This window comes from Thamnophis sirtalis, unplaced genomic scaffold, assembly GCF_051295495.1.
Source record: "Thamnophis sirtalis isolate CommonGarterSnake01/CBP01778 unplaced genomic scaffold, rThaSir2_p1.2 scaffold_8, whole genome shotgun sequence".
Lineage (NCBI taxonomy): Eukaryota > Metazoa > Chordata > Lepidosauria > Squamata > Natricidae > Thamnophis > Thamnophis sirtalis.
This window is the reverse complement of record NW_028261388.1, coordinates 51175823-51198361: the sequence shown is the minus strand read 5'-3', so window position 1 is coordinate 51198361 and position 22539 is coordinate 51175823. Positions and strand designations below refer to the sequence as shown.

At 36.3% G+C, this 22539-nt stretch overlaps 1 protein-coding gene across 2 annotated transcripts in view; it reads left to right on the top strand.

Moving 5' to 3' along the window:
• Positions 1-21054, top strand: part of RCAN1 (regulator of calcineurin 1) — a 30253-nt gene extending 9199 nt beyond the window's left edge. Inside the window, exons 1-4 of one of the 2 annotated variants that reach the window (XM_014074932.2) lie at positions 9111-9448; positions 13134-13307; positions 17513-17672; positions 18803-21054. In XM_014074932.2, the coding sequence (XP_013930407.2) occupies positions 9362-9448; positions 13134-13307; positions 17513-17672; positions 18803-18975 (594 nt within the window). In that variant the 5' untranslated portion in view covers positions 9111-9361 and the 3' untranslated portion in view covers positions 18976-21054. Of the gene's footprint in view, positions 1-9110; positions 9449-13133; positions 13308-17512; positions 17673-18802 lie in introns of those variants that run through there. The other variant, XM_087721635.1, reaches the window with a different exon arrangement.
• Positions 21055-22539: the final 1485 nt, after the last annotated feature.

Genomic DNA, 22539 nt, shown 5'->3' with positions numbered 1-22539 from the left:
TATTTCTAGCATCTTAACATTTGTAATTAAAAGGAGCTAAAATAAAATGTATGTTAAAGGTAGTCCTAGCTATTATATTTTTTATTTTCTATTAAAGAAGGAAAGATATGAATGGATATTTTAAACAAGATATATACATCTGGATAAAGAACCAAAGTAAAAAAAGATGTAAGAATGTAACTTATTAAATGAATAATTGTTTTTCCATTGAAAATGGGAAAGAATTACTAAAACAATTGAGAGTAACACTCTGAATTCCTTTATGCTACTGAAACCATTTTCTAAACTTGCAACAAACGTAATTACGCTGCATTGAATCTATAGAACATACCAATATACCAATACCAACTATCAGTCACTTTCTCTCAGCCAAACTCATCTTATAAGGTTGTTTTTGTGGGAAAAATAGGAGGACGAACTATGTTCATCTCCTTGAGTTACTTGTTAATTAATAAAGGCGGGGCAAAAAGAAAATATAAAAATAATTAACATCATCAAAGAACAACATCTGCCTATCCCAAATCTTTGGAAAGGACTCAATAGGTAGACAAAAATGCCAAATCCAGTCACATCTGATTGTGCAACCAATAATTGAACTTGTGAAAGAAATATAAAAATATACACAAAATTGTGTCACAAGTGTTGTTTATATGGCTTTTGAAATTTTTATTTAAAAGACAATATTTTTGCTTATACTGGTTAAGGCCAACATGCACAATATTTGTATAATAATAAGAGGATGCTATCTTCTCAGGTGGCTAGTAGCCACCTTAAAATCTATTGTCTGTTACATTAACTGTTCATTGTATGCTATAAACTGAACCACTATTTTCATATGTATGTATTATAAAATGTGAGATATAATAAAAATGAACAGATTTAAAACATAAAGCCCCTGTAAAACTTAATTCAGCTCCTGCTGACTCTATGGATATGTCCATGTATTTTTCTTGGCAACAGTGCAAAGGTGATCTCCCCCTCTCCCCCCCCCTTTATTGAAACTCCATGTGCACACACACATACACACACTCTTTCCTAATCAGGATTGCCTCATCTTTGATTCAAGTGCTACCCTGGTACAATTCTGTTTTTGTTTTTTTTTTCAAAAAAAAATTGAGTTTGTCTAGATGTCAGGATGCTACTATCTCTTGAAATAATTAGTGATGTGAATAAATGTTTAGTTATTTTCTTCCCTGTTATTTATAAGATTAGTCTATTTTACCAAATATTAGTATATGAAAGGTCTGGTGGGCTTGATATTTATGCTGGTCCCCTTGTAACGGGCCAACAAATATAAGCTAGATGCCCTTTTACAGCCTAATGTTACAGATGGTTATGGAGCCAAATAAACGAATGTATAGTGTTTTTATATCAAGGGTATAAAAACACGATTATATTCTCTATAGCTAGCTAAAAACTGCAGGTGGGAAGGAAAACGAAGTGATCTTTTCTATGATTTCTGTTCACCTATAGCCGGGATGGCGAACCTATGGCACACATGCCACAAGTGGCACACGGAGCCATTTGTCAGGGCACGCGAGGCGCTGCCCTGTGAGTTGGCCAGTGCGCATGCACACGCTGGCCAGCTGAGTTCACCCTTTTTTAAAGTCATGTTTTGCCCTCCTCAGGCTCCAGAGGCTGTATAGGAGCCTGGAGAGGGCGAAAAGAGCCTCCCCCGACCCCCACAGAGGCCCTCCGGAGGCTTCAGGAGCTTCCCTGAAGCCTCCGGAGCGCAAAAAAAAAAATCCCTATGAGCAAACTGGAAATTCGGGAACAGACTTCCGGTTTGCTTGGAGGGTCATTTTGACTGCCTTGGAGGCTTCAGGAAGGTTTCCTGAAGGTCCTTGAAGCATCCAGAGGGCCTCCCGGCGGACAGGGGAGGCTGTTTTCGCTCTCCACGGGCTCCTATAAAGCCTCTGGAGCCTGGGGAGGGCGAAAAAAGCATGCAAAAAATGGGGGGGTCGTGCCTGTAGTGCACGCATGCGCACTGGGGGGGTGTCGCACATTGCATTATGGGTACAGCATGCCCGCACACGGCCCCCCTGTGCTCCCCCCACTTATAGCACGCGAGCCAAAAAAGGTTCGCCATCACTGACCTATAACTAACAGCTTAGTACATGAAGAAAGTTACAAGAGAAAAATAATTCATATATTTGTTAGATTTATATTACATTTTTGCTCAGACGTTTGGGAATATAATTCCTTCCGCAGTAACAAACCTTTGAGGTACTTTGGGTTAAGAGATAATGACTGGCTCAAAGTTAGTCATCCAGCTTCCATGTTCCATGTAGCTTGAACCCGAGTCTTCCTGGTATCAGTCCAGTACCTAAACCACTGTACTATGTTGGCTTTCCTTTTATTTTTCAGGCAAAAAACAATGTTAGCTACACACATTATCATGTAGAAGCAATTCTTAGAACTATTATGTGCCACCTAGAGGGCTGTTAGTCTTTCATAGCTAGGCCAGAGTGAAACTAAATACAGAGGCAGGCAACCTATAATCTTGTAACACACAATTGCATTGTGTCACAGAAATTGGACAACTCAATTTATGTCTTTCTTCAGCACAACTTCTAACTTTTTGTTGTTGTTCATATTTTTTGTTAGGAGAGATGAGTTTGAGGAAGGAAATGGTTTTCTCATGAAATCCTCCCATTCCATCCTGGGAAAAAATGGGCTGAAGAGTGATATAAAAGCATCAGAATATGATCTTCTTTGGCCTTCTAGAAGAACAGGAAGTCAATTTGGAATTCCCAGCCTTCATATATTACTCATCCTTTACATAAGATTTAAGAAATAGGGCAGTTTTTTCTGTTCAAGCAAAGTGTAATGATTTCAAACCAATTATTTGTACACAATAGTTTATTAAACTAGTTTGTTTCAGCTAATCTGGTTAAAATGGTAAACTGATTTATCTTTATAAATGAAAACAGAGGAGAGAATGTCCAAGCTAAGCTGATTCTCGTTCTCAAGCCAGAAAGGTGCAATTTGTTCTCCAGTTATTGTTGGACTTCTGTGCCAATCATTCCTCATCCTCATACTGCCAAGAAATTCACAAGATCTGAAGGACCCCAAGTCAGGCTGCTCATCCCTGCATTTAAACAATAGATTTACATTACATTATATTCAAATGCAGCTGTGGTGTTAATGAACCAATGGAGTCTAAGTGATCAATTATCTAGAAACAATATGCCAGCAGTGTGTTTACTATTTAAAAAATTGTGTTTATAACTGCTAGCCATGTGAACAGGAAGTAGACATTTGCTTTTTTCAGTATATTGTTTGCATCAATTGGGAGTATGGGATTGAGAGACATTACAGATAGTCATTCATGCCCTAGTCATATTCTGTTTAGATTACTCTAATGGGCTTTGCACAGGGCTACCAAAAGCCCTTTGCAGGGGTGGGCTTCAAAAATTGCAGCAACGGGTTTGCAGCCCTGTTGCTGGATGGGCATGGCCATGGCGGGTATGGCCTAGTCGGCCTCCTGCACCACGGGGGTGGGCGGCATTTTTCATCCTCCCTGGGCTCCAGAGGCTTTCCTTGAGCCTCTGGGAGGGTGAAAACTGCTTCCCCCGGGCTCTGGAGGCCAGAAACAAGCCCGTTTTTGGATTTCCGGAACCTCTGGTAGGCCCATTTCCCCCCACCTCCCCCACCCTGAGCCTCCACACAGGCTCTGCACTTACCTGGCATGATGAATGGGGGTTTGCTGAACTAGGGAGAATCCTTGCTAGAGGATCACCCAAACCCTTGTGAACCTCCAGCAGTCCACCCCTGGAAATTACAAAGTATTGATCCATGAAATGAGGAATGTGTTCCAATATCCCCAGCAACGATTGTGCATCTTCAGGAATTACATCGGCTGCCTGTCAGCTGCTAGTTGTAGTTCAGAGTGCTAATTGTAAATATCAATATGTAAAAGGCAAAACACACCTACATTACCACAAAAATTAACAATGAATAATGGAAAAAGTAGCTATTATGTTGGGAATATGTCTCTGGTTAATACCTTGGAGAGTTTGTAATTAAAACTACAACTCGCATATAATTTCAATGGTCTTCAAAGAAATATTTCATGGTTTTTCCATAGAAAGAGCAATTTGTATGAGAAGATTTCCAAGATGTCTGGAAACTGGAATATATTGTAAAGCACATACGGAAAGTGATTTGCCATTCTGTTGTTATCAGGAAACAGAGACTTTCCATAGTATTATGCCATTCAGGTGACTCATTTAAAAAGGCTGTTCACAAGTTATTGGCCAACTTTCCAATTTATTATAATTTTCCAGCAATCCATACAGCTTGCCATGCTTTAAGTTTTTCCTCAAACAGGAAACATTTATGAGTGTAAAGGAAAGCACAAACAGGTTTGGTTATTAATTAACCTAGGAAAATTGTGTGGAGCTATTTTTAAGAACATGAGATAAAAAGCTTCTGGGGCTATTTATTTAAATGTCTGGATTTATGGATCAACTGCTACACTTCTAGAACTCAAATTTAGTGTAGTGGTTAAAGCACCAAACTAGTAATTGGGCAGTCATGAGTTCTAGTTCAGTCTTGGCCATGAAGCTAGCTGGGTAACTTTGGCCCAATCATATTGTCACAGCCCTAGGAAGAAAACAACAGCAAACCACTTCCAAAAATCTTGCAAAAAACCCTGTATGGATTTGTTCATTTAGCCACCAGAATCAAGACTGACTCAAAGGGATATATACACAACACAACCCTTCTCAACAATTGACTTTATTCATTTTAATGAAACATACATTCAGGTATACTCTGCCATACCATTCTGGGTTTACCAAACCCCAGAATACTTTAGTTGTTCCAAATTTCATATGAAGCAAAATGAAGATGGGATAGGTAGACCATGGTTGGTGTATATGAAGGCTTTCTTTTCTCTTTTCCCAAGCATTTCCCTAATTAGGTGTCCTTGAGCTAGGCTCAGCTTCTGGTGACTGCATGCTTGCATCTCAATGCCATTACTTCCGCAGTTTAATATCTATATCAAAATTGGCCCTTTAGTTGATTCTGAACTTTATTTTTGGAAGATCAAATTGACCAATTATAAGGTATGTTGGGAGAGTAGTCAAGCAACAACTGAAGCTTCTACCAAGCTATTTGGCTATATGGCTCTTTTATTTAAAAGAATATTTCTATATGGTGAAATCTTGTTTCCATGAATGTAAGTGGACCAAATCCGTGATGAATTCACAGTGATAATTCTGATGAAAAACATGAATCCTTGATTTGAACTAAGTATGTTAAAGAAGGCTGATATTTTGTTTTGAACTGTTGTGGTTCAGAGAACATTTGCTACCTCAGTTGTCTTCTAATAAGATTAAATTCTGTGAATATTGCTTGTTCTAGTGCAAAGTTTGAAAAATCTGGTTGGAATCAAATCTTTTTTTAATGTTAGATTCATTCATTTTGGACTTTTCTATTGTGATTCATGTAACAATAGGTTCCTAGCTTTTTATTTCTCTTTGTGGAATTGCTCTTAAGAGTAATTCCGGTAGAAGGGCTGGTATAGAACAAAATTCAGGCTGTTTTGTGCTAATTAAACTAGTTATCTATTTCTTCCAGACCATGTTCTCACTACTGTTTTAACCTTCAAAGTTTCTCTTTATTTTTTTATCTCAATGACCACCTATGCTGCTGCTGCTGCTGCTGCTGATTGTTGTTGTTGTTGTTGTTGTTGTTGTTGTTGTTGTTGTAGACTTTTTTGCTAATGCCATCTTTTGGTAGGTACAAACAGCAGTAGTCTAGATGAAGGATTTTAATAATAATCATTGCGAAATTTTAGAAGCCACCAGTGGAACTGACAGCTCACTTTTTCCAGGAACTAAAAGATTTGTTTATTTAAGTAACCTTTTTGGGGGAAAGGTATTGATGGTTATTTTATTTGATATGCTGGGTTTTGAAAAACTGTATTTGTTTATGGTGGCTTCCAAATCAATTTAAAAATGTAGATAGCAATAATAAAAATTTAACTATCAATCTACAACTGAGAATTAAAGAAATGCCAGAGCACAGTGTAATGCCATATAAAGTTAATCAATCTAGATTTGATAAGTGGGACCTATTTATCAGCTGGGTCAGGAAAATAAATGGAACTTACGATGAATTATTTGCAATGTTTTTCCATGAAATTTATAGCTATTGTTTTTTAAATCTTCCTCCAAACTTAAACAAAATCTAGAAAAAGTAACTTTATTTTAATGCATAAATATTTGAAATTCAATTTTTGCTATTCTTGTTATTGAAACAGCATAGAATAGTAAAAGAATTAAAGCTTATAAAGCCTGAAATAATAAAAAATAAAGGATATTTGCCTGGTTTTGAAGGTATATTAAGGTAGGCATAAGGTTAGCTTCTTGGGAAAGCAGAGGACAGCTGATGAGCCAAAGCTAAGAAAACTATAATGTCCACCTGCAATATTATGTTTGAGAGGATTCAGAGAAGAGGCCTTTATTTCAGGGTTTGAAAAAATATGGAAAAATTAAACCTAAAAACTCTAAAGAATGTCACAATTTTCTTTTCTGATTTAAAATATAAATGTAATAAATAAAATGAAATGGCACTTGTGAATTTAGGGTTAGGGTTGATTATTAGCTCATTTGTTTTCAAAGGGCAGTAGCCCTGATTTTAATGGTTCTAACTACTAATTACAAATTGCTGGACAGGAAACAGGAAAGAAGTGTAATTCAACTAAACTGCTGCATTAAGAGAATACCCAAATCAGATTTACTGCTCTCCATGTATAAATACATAAAAAGTAAAACATACAGCCCACAAAAATGTTTAAAACTTTATTTGAAAGATACATTACTTATGATTTTGTTAACTAATCACTGCAAAACCTTTGTTAGGGTCAAATATAAATCAAAGATGGAAAAAATGCATTCCATAAAGTAATATGTAGAAAAGGGAAAGAAAATGGGGAAACATAGATTTGGATCCAAAGAAGCTTTTCTGCTTTTGAGTCCAATTACGCTTTAATAAACTGTAGTGTTTGTATATATTGGGATGAGTTTAGAGAGGGAGAATAAATATTATTTTCTTAGCTCTCTAGGTAATTTCTAGCCATTCGTGGGGAAGCATAAATTAAATTAATATTTGCAATAAAGCTCAAAGTGTACAATTTGAAGATCATGCTAATTAAAAGTAATTTATCTTTCATTTTTGAAATTATGGTTTTAGGTTAATTCTGAAAATAGCATGCTGTGGCTATCTAATGAAAAACAATTTCAAGTAATAGATTCTGTATTGCATGATTCCTCTAATAACAAATGCCTTCTCCAATCCCAAAATCTGATATTCTCCACAGTAGATCAAAGGACTTGTCAGCAAAAAACTGCAAGGCTAGTGAAATAAAATAGGTACTAGCTAATGGATCACAATCTAATGATATATATATAGGCTTAATATAATAAAAATAGGCAAGACGTTTTGGGTGAGAGTCTTTCAATTTTGAAATTTTTTTAGAGAAAGTTTAGGTAGATTTTATAGTATTTAATAAGTTATTTGTAAGTGACTTTTTTCCTTTTAGTAAGGCTCATTTTTGTAGTTTGTCTACTTCATCAAGTACACCTTAAAATTGTGATTGTTTTTTCCTAAGTAAACTTGAATAACAAGAATAGGGATGGAAAATGTTCTCAGAGAAACATGAATTAACATGCCATGAATGTTTGGGTTTAAAGTGCAATGTATGAAGATAATTATCAGAAGTGTAGGAGGATAAAAATAAGGCATTCAGTAAAAGCTGTAACTTTTTTCTTAATCTTCATATATTCTAAGATTTGTGTCTCTAGAGTTAACAGACCTGAAATTTAAACAGGCAAGTTTGTTTCTTCAATAAGGTAATATCTGCCCTTCAATCAATCTGTGATGCAGAAGAATTAAAAGGTCTGCTGGACTTGTGGACTCTAAACCTGGGTTATATGAAATATTTAGATGAAATACAATAAAGACATAATTGATAATTTGCCAAAATTCATTTGTATCCAACCGAAGAGGATCTCCACCCAAATTCATTTGCCTTACTTTTAAATGGGCGAGCATCTTACATTTGTCTACTTATTTCACAACAGTAATCTAAATCCGGTATTGAAAGCTTTAACATGATCTTAATTAAAGCTGATGTTGATTAAAGCTGATGGAATGCAAGACTTTCCCTTCATCTTAAATTTCTTGCACATAATGAAGAGTATTTGAATGCTTCAACAGCGTAAAATCTTCACCTTTTAATAATTGGACAGGAATATATGAGGTGATTTAAAAGCAAGTGAAACATTCCTCTGTTTTTCACCACAGTGAAAGGGTATGGAATAGTAATTGTAGTAGTTAAAGTGTTGGAGTGACAGATGTACAGATAAGTTTCCACTTGACCAGCGGCCCCAACCTTTTGGACACCAGGGACCAGTTCAGTGGAGAGAGCTTTTCTGCACATCGGAGGGGATGTGGTTTCATGTGCTGCCTGCATCCTGCAGATGGGGGCTCACTTGATTCTGTGGCCCAGTTTCTGGTATGCCGCAAACTGGTGCCCAGGGTTTGGGGCCCCCTGCACTTGACCCCAGGCTTCATTGGATGGTATTGGGCCAGTAACTTAAAAGAAAAATGATGCTCTTAGCCACAAAAGAGCCAGCATACACTTGAACTGATTTCTTTTCCTAGAATTCATTTTAAAACTAGTCATGGAACTAGTCATTTTATTTTCAGTCATGGAAAATAAAAGTTTAGGAGTGCTATATTTGTTTCATTAAGACCCATGGGACGGAATTCTGAATTCTGAGTAAGTATATAGGCTTTGACTGCATTGTGACTAAGATTTGTTCTTGGTTTTCCAAAGTCTTGAAATATTTCCTGCCAGCTAATTACTGTTTATTGCAGCTAACCTTAGTCCTCAAATAGCAACTTTTTCCATCTTAAAATGGGTTGTCCTATTCAAGTGAAGAGTATGTTGTCCGAGTGCTAAATGGAGTTACTAGCAATGGAAACTATGCTGCAAGAGGAGTTGATAAAGCAGCTGCCTATGAAAACCTCAGCTGATTTTTCCATACTCCAGAGCAAAGTTAATTAGCATAGGGAAACTGACTAACATGCTTACGTCACCTCTTTCCAGCTGAAGCTTACATTTTGTCCCTGATAGCCTGAAACTATGTGGCAGAACTTTGCTCAGGAATTTGCTGTCACATACAGGATGCTCTAAAACTTGGGGTGTTGGGTTTTTTTGTGCCTGCTGAGGGGCTGGACTTGGTCTCTTTTATAAGCTGTCTTTCCAGTACTGAACTGCTTCTTCGAAAAGAGCTTTTCTTGGTTGTGTGCTGAGCTCCTGGCAATCTTTACAAGAAAGCAAAAAATGCATTTCAGGAACTTTGATTACATTTTTGGTTCCTTGATTGCTTGTGTTGCGGACCACAAGATTTTCAGTCAACCTGAAATTAGGGTAAGACTTTTGGATGTAAAAACTGCTTTAGGGAAAGGTTTATATTGCATACTGAGAAATGTGAGTGTGTTGAGAATATTGAATTGGTTAGAGAGTGAAGCAAAATAACAGATGCATTGTTAACATTTTAAGGTAAAGAAGCTGATGTTCCTATGATGTTTTTGTGTGTTATTAGATTGCAAGATCGTAAACACTCTTAAAATATTTTGTTAATTATTTGCCAGCTCTCGAGTATTTCTAACAACTTTAATGCTATCATTGGTTATGCACAAAATGCTTCTGAGTGTGTTGGGAATGCAACAATATTAGTTGGCACCATACAAATAACTGGAATAGAAGAAATAAAGATTAACAGTCTATCTATCTACGAATTCCATGGGATATATTCTCATTGTCATAGATTGGTAGCCTACTAATATTAAAAATTCTTCAACTTCCCAAATTCCAGCAGAAATGTACATTTATCTAGGGACATAAAAGTAAGTGATGCTTTCTAATTATAACTCGAGGTTTTTAGCATATACAAGAACAGTATTTTTTGAATTAAACATTTTCATTAGGTTAGCATTGTAATCTTTTTAGTTGTTAATTTTTCCATATTTTATGTTATATTCTGTTTCAGTTCCAATATTTTACTCTATGCTGTATTTGTCTTTCATCTATTTCTACATTCCTTGGACCTCAAATAGCTGTAGTTGTAAAGGAAAACCTTGCATTTTCCTGAATATTTTAGTGTTCAAATTTTCATTTAAATGCTAAAATAATTATAATAATTCTAAAACAAAATAAAATAATTACTAAAACAATTACAATGATTATTTTAGATACAATTAAATAATCTCTTCCATGTTAATAATTTTATTGTTGATTTGAATATTTATTTATCAGCTATAATATTTTTAAAATCCTAATCATTCAGTTACTGGTTAATTTTTCAGGTTAGCTAAACTGAGATAATTATATTTTGCTCCTGCTGGTGAATAAAAAGTAACATATAAAAAGGCTTTCTCCTTTTAAATTCCACTCCTAGTTCTTCACTATAAATTGTAAAGATAGCAACTATTTTTATTAATCTTGAAAACATAAATGTGGGTTGGATGTGTGCTTAACATTTCTAATGGCTATTCCAATAGCAGTGCCTCAGTAGGAAAGGCAGTTGTTGGCAGATTTATTTATATAAAGACAGACTAGTAAAAGTTATATTTTGGAGGGCGAGAAACTGTTGTATTTATGAAGTTCTTTTTAAATACAGACTTCACTTCAGATATTGAAGCACCCAGTATCCTCATTAAACTATATCAAGTTTTACCCTGCATCTTCTTCATCTACTAGTTTTGCATATTTCTTATATTGTCACATTATTAGGATGTGCTATATAGTTTCTATAGAGTTGCTCATACAACCAAAACAGCATTACCATCTTCTTGCAAGAACCATCCTATAGGTGTGGCTATAGCTGCACAGCAAGCAAGAAGAGGGTCAATAAAATAGCATATACTTTTCATCCAAGGGATGACTTGGAAAGACAAAGAGTGAGTTAGATGTTCTGATTATGTAAGAAGCAGCTAGCTACCTCTGTAGTTGATGCTGATTTTCCTGGAACAGGATGATGGTGACAGAAATATATCTGTTAAACATTTTTCATAGATCTGTTAAAGTCTATGTCAGTAACACATTCAGTATAGCTTAAGTAGCTCCTATTTAAATTTTACATTTTAGTTACTGTTTTTGAAATAACTGTCCTTTGAATTGGATGATATAGATAAAATTTGCAGCCCTGCCAAACAGATAATCTTCCAAAGGACATTGAGCAATTGTATTGATAGTAGTAGTATTTAATAATATCAGTATATATGTTGCCTTATTGTCCCATTCTTCAGGCTACCCCAAGATTAAAAATTAAAATATTTCAATTTAATCCAATAGTTTATGGGGTGATTTTTGTGGTCTATGCTAAGTCATGGGATAATCGTATAGCCTTTGTCTATTCTGATACTGTAAGAGCCATGGTCGCGCAATGATTAGAATGCAGTACTACAGGCTAACTCACTGCTCACTCTAGGAATTCAATTCTGAGCAGCTCAAGGTTGACTCAACCTTCCATCCTTCCGAGGTTGGTAAAATGAGGACCCAACTTGTTGGGGGCAATATGCTGACTCTGTAAACCGCTTAGCGAGGGTTGCAAAAGCATTGTGAAGCAGTATATAAGTCCTAAGTGCTATTGCTATTGCTACTATGGATAACATAATTGGAGGATTCCTCCAAGTGATTCTGAATGTGATCTGTTCCCTACTCTGCAACTGTAACAGTTTAAAAATAAACAAACAAAAATATGTTATGCATGAGTTGTAGAGTCACTAGTTTATAAGAAAAGGAGTGTCTTTATGCAATTTTCAGTCTTTTCTCTGCATTCTGGTTAGGTTTGTATGTAGTAGTCCATACCTTATCAATGTTCATGTATAATTAGAATAGAAACCTGCCACTGGGGGTGCTATATTTCTATATAGAAATAAAGGATGCCTTTACCTAGTTAAAACAAAGGTGTGTGCAGTTTAGTACTGATCAAAATATTCTTAAGAGAAAACAAAGTAGGGAAATTATGAAGAACATGGCTTCTTAGATTTTTCCCAGTCCTCCTTCTATACATCATTGTATTGTGTTATATCCATATGTGTTTCTGCTTTCCTGTTGTGTTGTGTCTGCTGTTTTTGCCCATGTATGCATTGAAAACCACAGGGCAGGGAGCATATGCTCTGAGTCACGTGACCAGAAGGGAGAGGGAACCTTAGAATGGGATAGTCACAGAATTTTGAGCTGCTCCTCAGTTGCCCCTTCCAGAAGATTATCGTGTAACTTTTTCTTTTTCTTTGCCACTCCAAACTGAATCTATCTTGAGAACATGGGTCTTCTTTGCACTAATATATATAGCAAGGGAAATTTGGGGTGGGGTTGGAGGTTAACGCTACCAGACATACAGGCAAGTGGAGAGGAAGAGGGAATGAACCTTCCTGGGAGCACTAGCAAGCTGTCACATAAGCATTTTGGAAATAAAGTATAGAGCCGTGATGACGAACCTATGGCATGCGTGCCACAGGTGGCACACAGAGCCCCCTCTGTGGGCACACGAGCCATTGCCCTAACTCAACTCCACCATGCATGCACACGTGACTACCGCCGCCAACTGGTTTTCGAGTCATGTGCATGCGCAGCGGTCATGCACATGTGCGGGGTGGGGGAGCACAGGGTGTTGAATGCGCATGCACGGGGTGGGGGAGTGTGGGGGGCTACACGCGCATTGCATATAATTGTGTGCACACGTTTTCGGCACGCGACAACAAAAGGGTTAAAAAGATATTTTAACAGTGAGAGAGAGCTGGATCATTACATTTGTTTTTATCTGGATTTCTGTTTAATTAAAGTACCATGCAGTTATTAACCATTAAAAATTATAACTCAGTAACAATTGGGCAAGGTCTTGGTAGCTGTACTCAAAACTTTATAGGCATAAGAGCCCAAGTATGCAGAAAATGTGCTTGTGTTTTGGTTTGTAGATGCATTATTTATGAATTGTACTTACTTCAGAAAGCGAAACTGTCTTGAAATACTTCTATCTTTGTTTATAGATCAATAAGTGATAGGCATAAATGCTGTATTCTTGTTAACTGTTGACATGTTTATTTTTCAGGGCAGATTTGAAGCTCTGTTTAGAACATTTGACAAAGATGTCACCTTTCATTATTTCAAGAGTTTTAAAAGAATAAGGCTAAACTTCAGCAATCCTTTATCAGCAGCTGAGGTTAAAATTCGGTTACACAAGACAGAATTTCTTGGAAAGGAAATTAAACTATATTTTGCTCAGGTAAGACAAGGTAACCAGTTATACTTTAAAAGCTTTTTAACCAGTTCTTATATTTTTATTTTTTGCTTAGTTTTCCATTCCTCTAGTGTACTGCAATTAGAATACATCATGTCTACTCAATATATGAGCTAGAAATCAGTGAAACTTACATTATTTATAACATAAGTTTCACTATTTCCATCTACTTTCCATGTATCTATTCATCTATCATATGTACGGTTTATTTGGTTAGCTGATATTTTAAAACATTCAGAGATTCTTCAGAAAAAAGGCACATGTTGTGTGGTCTGCTTTTCCAAAAAGCTTTTCCACTTATCTATTGATTCTCTAGTGATATTAATAGAGACTTTTATAAGTAGAGCTTCCAGACCACCAGTTGAGAGCTAAACTCTGTGTAGATTTGGTGTTTGGCCTCCTACTTCAGGAATTGAAATAAAACCTGGCAATTAAAAATTACTTAATAAATTATGGATTCTGGGAGATGCGGAATTATCACAGTTGATCCCTAAATGTATGTCTAAAAAGAATAGGAAAATTGAGCTTGATATCAGGGTATTATCTTACTCACTCCATCTCAGGATTTAAATTAGGACATAAGTATACCTGAATGTTTTAATTTTTATATACCATATTTTTTGGAATATGAGATGCACCTTTTTCCCTCAAAAAAGAGGCTGAAAATCTGGGTGCATCTTATACACTGAATACAGCATTTTTTGCCTCCCAAAACCCCTCCCCTTCACCAAAATGGCCGTCCAGAGCCTCTAGGAAGCTTTTAGAGAGCTCCTGGGGGCTGGGGAGGGCAGAAATGAGCAAAAAATGGCCCGGTTTTGCTCAATTTTACCCCAGCCCCCAGGAGAACTCTATAAGCTTCCTAAAGGCTATCCATGCCTTTTTTTTTTAATACAAAAAACGGGCCGTTTTTTGCTTGTTTTCCCCACCTCCACTCCCGGAGCACTCTGCAAGCCCCCTAAAGGCTATTCATGCCTTTGGGGGGGGGGGAATGGGCCCATTTTCACAAAAAAGGGGCCGTTTTGGGGAGGTTTGCAGAGTGCAAAAACTTTTTTAAAAATTTGCCTTTTCAAAACCTTGGTGCGTCTTATACTTTGGTGCATCTTATACTCTGAAAAATACGGTAGACTACTTAACAACACATATTCTTTAGGTAACACAAGCAATAAAGTAATAAAATCAATATTAAAATATAAGAACAGAGGCAATAAATAAAAATAAATTATGCATGGTTAAAAGCTCAAATAAATAGGAATATAACAAAAAAATCTACCAAAAGACAATTTGTACATTTGCAAAAATATTCACTACAGATAATATTGTTTAGACTCCATTTACAAATAACGGGAAACAAAAGTCACCTATGCTATGAAGTGAGAGGGTCTGAGTAGTCAAAGTATTGCATGAGTTGCTAAGGGAACATGTAATCTAGAATGCTTTTTAAAATAGGAATGTGCTATAACCAAAATGAGTTATGAAATTGATATGTTCTTGTCTGTTGGTACTGATGATCTATTTCAAAATGCTTTATCAGAAGCTATCAGTTATCTTGCTTTTGGAATTATTTTTCTAGTTTGAATTGTCCTCTAAATAAGCACACATAAGATACTGATCTGTAATTTCCATTACTAACTGCTAATAGTAAGATCAACTGGGTTTCCATGCTTGCTATGGGAGAGGACAAGTGTCTTGTACAAATAACATAACCAGCAACCTTAGCATGCAGGCTGGTTGTGGAGCTGAATCAGTCTTTGCCATCTTGACCTGTAATGTCTGCCATTCTTACTGATTTTCCTCAACCTCAGTGATTATTATGAGATTCTTTTAGAATAGCTATGTAGATTGTGAACTCAGGTCACAATGTACCATTTGTACCTATAAAGTCATGTTTCAAGGATAATATTGTTCTAGCATTTGTCTTCTCTGATTGTAGAGTTCATTTATTTTTGCTCTTGCCTAGTTCTTTCAACAAAATTATTCAATATGAAGATAATATTGGATGATTATATTTACAGCCACAGGACAATTAAACTGTAAATTTCTGTGTGGTCACATTTTATTCTTAATAATATTTAATATCTGTATGAAATAGTTGGCCAAGATCAACATCTTTTTTTGAGATTTGGAGTGAGTTATCATGAGGATGCCCAGCTCTGCTTCTCTTGATTATGTAAACACATTTGATCAGCATCTGGATGCACTGGTAGGTTGAGTGAGAGCCAGTAAGCTGGTGCTGAATGAAAACAAGACAAAGGTACTATGAAATTAAAGAGGTTGTCCATTCTTGACAGGGTTTCATTCCTTCTGAGCTTGTGATTGCTCTTGGAGTAATCATTACCGTGTTTCCCCAAAAATAAGACAGGGTCTTATTTTTACTCACAAAATATGGCTTAGGCCTTATTATGAGGGGAGGGTTTATTGTTTTGGGGTTGCTGGGCAGCTGCTCTCTTCTGAATGGGCTCCCAAATAGCCGGGCACAGCCTCATGGCCTCATGGCAGCATCGCAACACAGCAACCATGAAACGACCACGCTCACGAGCAGCCACCCAGCAACCCCCTTTCCATTGCCTGGCTGGAGAGGGGGGTTGTGTGAGCGGCTGTTCAGCTCTCGCTCATGTGTCTCCCAACCTCACAATGCCCTGGCCCAGCTCTCTCTGCAGAGCCAGGGCATCGTGAGGCTGGGAGGCACGTGAGTGAGAGCAGAACAGCCACTCACGCAACCCCCCCCCTCTCCTGCCATGCAGAGCGCCATTCACTGGCATTTTGAAGGCACCAAGCCACGGGAGCCGGGCGGCAGCGAACAGGTGCTCATGTGGCTTGGCGAAACCCCTAGGTCAGTGAATGGCGCTGTGCCCGGCTGGAAAGGGGTTTTGCCAGGTGGCTGCTTGTGAGAGTGGTCGCTTCATGGCTGCTGTGTTGCGCTGCTCCGACAGCGCAACACAGCCTTTCGCCTATGAGGCTGTGCCAGGCTTCTTCAGGAGCCCGCTCACAAGAGAACAGCCACCCGGCAACCCCCCCTCTTCAGCTGGGCACAGAGCCGCTCACCAACCTAATGGTATCCCGAAGGTGCCAAGCAACGCAATCACCTTTGCCTCCCCCCCGGTTCCCACAGCTTGGCACCTTTAGGATACCACTAGATTGGTGAGTGGCGCTCTGCTGGCTGGAGGTGGGGGGTTGTCCAGGGGGCTTATTTTTGGGGGAGGGCTTATATTTTTGCCCACCAGAAAAATGTGGCATGGCCTTATTATCAGGACATGTCGTAATTTCGGGGAAACACAGTAGCCACGAAGGGACAAGTGGAAAAGTGTAACTTTTTCAGAACATCACCAAGATTTAGTTTTAGACTTGGCCAGATTGATCTGTGAGCTGTTAACCTGAAAATGAGATTATTACAGTGAGCTTTTACATGAAGAGGCCTATAAAGTTGGTCCAGATGCCAGAGCTGAGTACCAAAGACTAAAGGACAGGACGTTGCTTGAACATATAAATCTGCTTAAAGGAAGTGGACTAACTGCCGGTCTTGTTACCAAGCCAAATTCAAAGTATTTGCATAAAACCCACACAGCCTTTTCTCATTAACTATGATTTAGTGTCAATGCTCAAACCCAGAGGTAGGTTGCTCCCAATTCGGCCTGGATCAGGCAAAGCTGTAGTAGTAGCATTGGAAGGCTCCGCCCACTCGCCCGGACACTTCTGTGCATGTGCATAAGCATCAATCACGTGCACGCAAGAGTGCACCCAAACCAGTAGTAAAAAAATTGACAAACCACCACTGCTCAAACCTTTTATATTTTTGAAGTTTTATTTAATTAGTCGGGCTTTTAACTGAAGCTATGATGCTCTATTCTTGGTCTTAATATTGTGAAGATTCTATTTTTTTTATGTCTTGAGTATTTATTGTACTCAATCCATGAGTAACCCAGCACATTATATGAGCCTGATCTTTTCTAGTTTTTCACACAAAGAGATAGTTGCCACTGCTGTAAGAGTCACTTTAATGAGTAGATTCCTTAAAGCAGTGGCATTGCTCTTTCAAACTTGTACAAAAGCCTAAAATATGATCCAGCTCTTTTTATAAATAGAAGTGAGGTGATGTGCAAAAAAGCTGAACTATATGAATGCCATCTTTTTCATTTAATTTCATATAATGGTCATAATAAACATAGGAATGCATTTTTTTTATAACTTTATAGAGATTGTATATTGGAAGGACACACTTAGCACCACCTGATCCAGATAAACAATTCCTGATTTCTCCTCCAACTTCTCCTCCTGTTGGTTGGGAACAAGCAGATGATGCTAGACCTGCTATTAATTATGATCTTTTATATGCAATTTCCAAATTAGGACCAGGTAAGACATTTTAAATCTGAATTCTTAATAACTCATATTCGTGTTATTTTTTTCCTATTTAATTTATTTAAATGTGTTTGTGTATAAAATGTATGCTCATAAAATATGGAACTTTATTCTAGACTTCCATGTGAGTCTGGAAAAAAAGGCTGCTTAAGAAGTTGCTCTATTATCCATTAAAATACATGCTTAAAGAAGTTGTATACAAGTAGTCCTTGACTTACAACTGTAATTGAGCCCACAATAATAGTTGTAAGGTAAATAAATAAATACTCCTTTAAAATTTACCGTATTTTTCGGAGTATAAGACACACCGGAGTATAAGACGCACCAAGGTTTTGAAGAGGCAATTTTTTTAAAAAAGGAGGTAGGTAGATAGAGGGATAGAGAGGGAGAGAAAGAGAGAGAAATGCAGTAGGTAGGTAGAGAGAGAGTAGGTAGGTAAGTAGGTAGATAAAGGGATAGAGAGAGAGAGAAATACAGTGGGTACGTAGGGAGAGAGAGAGTAGGTAGGTAGGTGTTTCCAGGTGTATTTATCCATGTGCTGGAGAAGGAAATCACTGACAATTTGCAGCACCTAAGACTTTGTTTCTGCTGGCACAGCACTTGATAAATCTAAATCTCATCAATCAGTTAAAGAGCTTTCTAAAAGGGGAAAAAATGTTTTTGCACTCTGCAAACCTCCCCAAAACAGCCCATTTTTGTGAATGAAACAATCAGGAACTAGCAATGGAATCCGTAACTTTTTTTGGCCTATTATGCACCAGTTATAATGTAGTAAGAAACCAGATAGATTTACTTTGATTAAAATAAAATAAATATAAAGGGGGGGATGAGATTCATATGATAAATAAAACTAATTCAGTCAGTTCTAGTGCAATTCTTAACTCAAATAATAAAAGAGAATATTTTGTTCTATCAAAATTGAGAAGATGTTAGATATTTCTGAATTCTCTATTGGAAATCTGGGAGCAGCATTCTGGATTCAGAAAGGCAAGCAGCTAGGTATTAAACACCTTATCATGTTGTGGCTGTTTTAATCAATGGCGATATGCAATAAATTCAATTGGGAAATTGTATGTGCTATTAAGTATATTATTAACACTTACTGTTTTTTAAATACATTTTAGGGGCTCAATATGAACTTCATGCTGCAACTGAAACTACTCCTAGTGTGGTGGTCCATGTTTGTGAAAGCAATGAGGATATTGAGTCAGAAGAAACAAGGAAAGTAGTCAAGAGACCAAAGCCAAAAATTATTAAAACTAGGCGGCCAGACTATTCTCCAACTTATCAAAGCTGAACTATATAAAGTTCTCAGTTCCAAACTGACATGCTCAAGGAGACTTTGAAGAGATAGCAGGACACACTTTGATGACGCTAGAGATGGAAGCAGATATTGTTATGTAAAGATCCTTTTCAGAAAGGGAAGTTATCATTTGCTAGTTGAATGGCTTATGAGACAGATTCCGGTGTGAACTTTCTGAATGGTTGTCTTGGAGACTAATCAAACTGGGGCATTGGGAGCAGAAATATATACTTTGTATTTAGGGAATTACTCAGATACTCCAGATATCTAAAATCTAGCACGATGCCTTCCCTGTTAATGTATTCATTCTGTGATAAATTCCTCTTAATTCATGAGACAATTATATTTCTAAAATACAGTCACTAGTGAACACATTGGAATCAATGAGTCATATAAATAAGTGTGTTAGGAATATCAGCTGGGCTAAAGCATCTGGAAATACAGCAAAATGTTTTAAAAATGAAGTAACAAATTGTTAGTCATTTTCCATATTGGATTTTTGTGCATGCATATAGATCTAAAAAAGTGAACTTGTTCAATTTGATCTGTACTTTTAATTTATGTTTTAAAATTATCTCAAATTTTCAACTTTCTTTCTGAATTGTTTAGTTTTTTAGTAGATTTTCAGTACAACTGAAAGCTTAGTGAAATAATGTTTCTTAATGTTAATTGCCAATGTATGGTTTTGTAGAAAATGTATAAAATATCTGTGCATCCTTTTAATGGATGAATTGCTTTAAATTATTCTAAAAACATTAATACTGGTTTAAGCTACCTTGACCTCTTTATTGACTAGAAATAAAAGGAATTGCAAATACTGTTACAGTTTTCTCAACAGTTGAGAGGATATAAGCTTGTATTGTCCTAGTCACAAATGTATACATTTATAACTGTTGCTGTTAAGTGTTGTTAAAGTTGTTTGAGTATACTTACCTTGATAAGAAATATGAATTCTGGCATTTAAGAAGATGTAGTGCCTTTTTTCTCCTCATGAATTTCAAGAAAGATTGTTGCAACAATTTAGTGATTATTTCATTCCCAATACCACACCACCCCTCACCTTGCAGTGGCAGTAACTGTTTGATAGAAATATATTCTGCTTAAATATCATCAACTAAACCAGAGATTTTTAATCTTTCTTGATTTACAAGGGCCATTAGTGTTTCAGTAATTTTTTCATGGCAGCTGTAGACCAAAGGAAATGTTTTAACAATTTCATTTATTAAGTAGTTAGGTTCAAGTAGTAAGATTTTATGTCCTAACAACTTAATAGACATTGGGGAAAAAATACACCTAAATTCCAAGCACTTTTAAAAAGTATTCTTAAATAACCACAATTAATTAGTAAAGGAGTCTGTGTATGTTTGTGCACACAATTTCTCAAATCGTGAAATCAGATTGGACACCTACACCCTCATTTCGTGTTCTACATTGTTTTTCACACAATACCTGCTTTTTTTTCCATAGCAACTGCCAAAAAATCAGCTCCACAAAGATTGGACATTGCAAACCCCAACTTTACAAATAAATGGAGCAAAAATTTAAAATATTCCATGATGCCCCTGTGAGTTTGCTAACCGCACACAGCTTGGGAACTGTTGAACTAAAGTATAATTCCAAGCCCTGCATTCAAAGTCACAATGCTTTCCCTTAATACAGTACATTGTGGTAGATACTTAACTCCTTATTTGTTTATTTATTTACTGACTTATTGACTTACTGAGTATTCTTTACTAGGGCTGTGCAAATTACAGAAATGATTCAAACCTTAAGCCATTATAGTATCTTTCTGCTGTTTTTTAAAGTAACTCAGTTTATTTAATTATTGCATGTGAGCCTAAAAAGCAATGTGGCTGCTTTAAGAATCACATTAATGTTGATGAATCAATCCTTTAAAATAGCCATTTTGTTGCAGGTCTCTACAGAAGCCTGGGAAAAAAGATTGCTTTTCTGAATAGTAGATGCAGAGTTTGTACAAGATCTGAAATATTTATTCCACATTATTAACGAAGGATGCACTTTAGACCAATTAGCTATCACTGAAAGCCAAATTGGTTTTGTACCATATTGTCACATCACTTCGTAAATGTTTCTAGGTATTCCTTTGAAATATATTCTCAAGTGGATTGAAGAAGCTTTAAACAAAATACATTCTCCCGACTATGAAAAAGTGTTTTTCAGCCTTTTTATTTTCAGGCTGCTCACATTTAAAAAAAAAAAAAAACTGGTTAGGTTTTGTTTTTTGTTTGTTTAGTTTAGTTTACGGATGTCAGTAGGAGACATGTTGAAAAGAAGCTATTTATTTACAAAAAAATGATATGAGGGCTTTTCACTGTAAGTTTTTATACTCACAAATAGCCAATCTCAAATAAATAGCTTTATAAAGTCAGTAGTACAGAATGGCTTGTATTTTAATATTCTAGTTTTGCCCTACATGCTTGATAAATCTTTCTTAAACGTACGCTGAAAGCTCTGAGGTCTAGATGATACCAACTGTTTATATTTCACAAAAAAATGTTAAATATGCTGAGTGTACTGTATATATTGATCAGAATGTGGAACTTAACATCTCTGTGCCTGAATTTACCCATTCAGAGTAAGGCATCTGTAATGCTGCAGGATGTGGAACTCTTGAATAGGTATACTCCAGTGCTTTGCTTCTGTTTTATGTAACTTAATTGATTAAAACATTATGCAGAGTCCTTTGTTCTTGCCAAATATTACACTCAACAAAATATACTTTTTGAATTTAGGGTCTTTATTATTTTCATTACATTTGATACTGATTAATTAATAAGAGAAGCATGTCTTCCTTAGTTGTCACTAATATTTATACAAAGAATCTTACATAAATTAGAATATAAAATTAAATTTATAAGCAATTGTTAAAAATATACCAAGCATTACGTTTTCAGAATGTTATTTAATATGTCCCATGTTTATTTGCATGACAGGTAATAAGAATTATTTGGAATACTTCTTTTGTCCTGCAGGGAGTGCTAAATACCCAATAATATAGCATTAATTGCTGCAATAAGCTGGAGAAACATTCCATCTGACCTAGAAAACTCAGAACAAATGCATTATAAATTCCATTATGATGCATATTAAAATGTATTTTACCATCCCTGCCTTATTCCAAGGAAATCGTTAGTCATGCACATAATTCCTATTCTTATTATACACGCCACTGAATTATTAAACTTAATACTTAATAATATTTTGATAGCATGCGTAAAACATCAATTGTCCAGTTTTATCAAGTGACATTTTCTCACAAAAATGTTAAGCACCCCAAAAGTGCTACAATTGATTTATTTGATTTTTCTCCTCTTTTTAAGGAAAAACAGTGTTCTATATTTGCTCAGATGAGAAAGAATATATTTGTTTTGTACCCGTTTTATCTGTTTACAGTGACTCAATCCTGGAAAAATAAAATAATTATTTTTGCTGACCTTTATAGTTGCTGAGTGCAATCCTGAGTTGCTCAGGGTTATAATACATTGATAGATCTTCAGCATTAACCCATCCTGCCTGGGGAATTCTGGAAATTGAAAT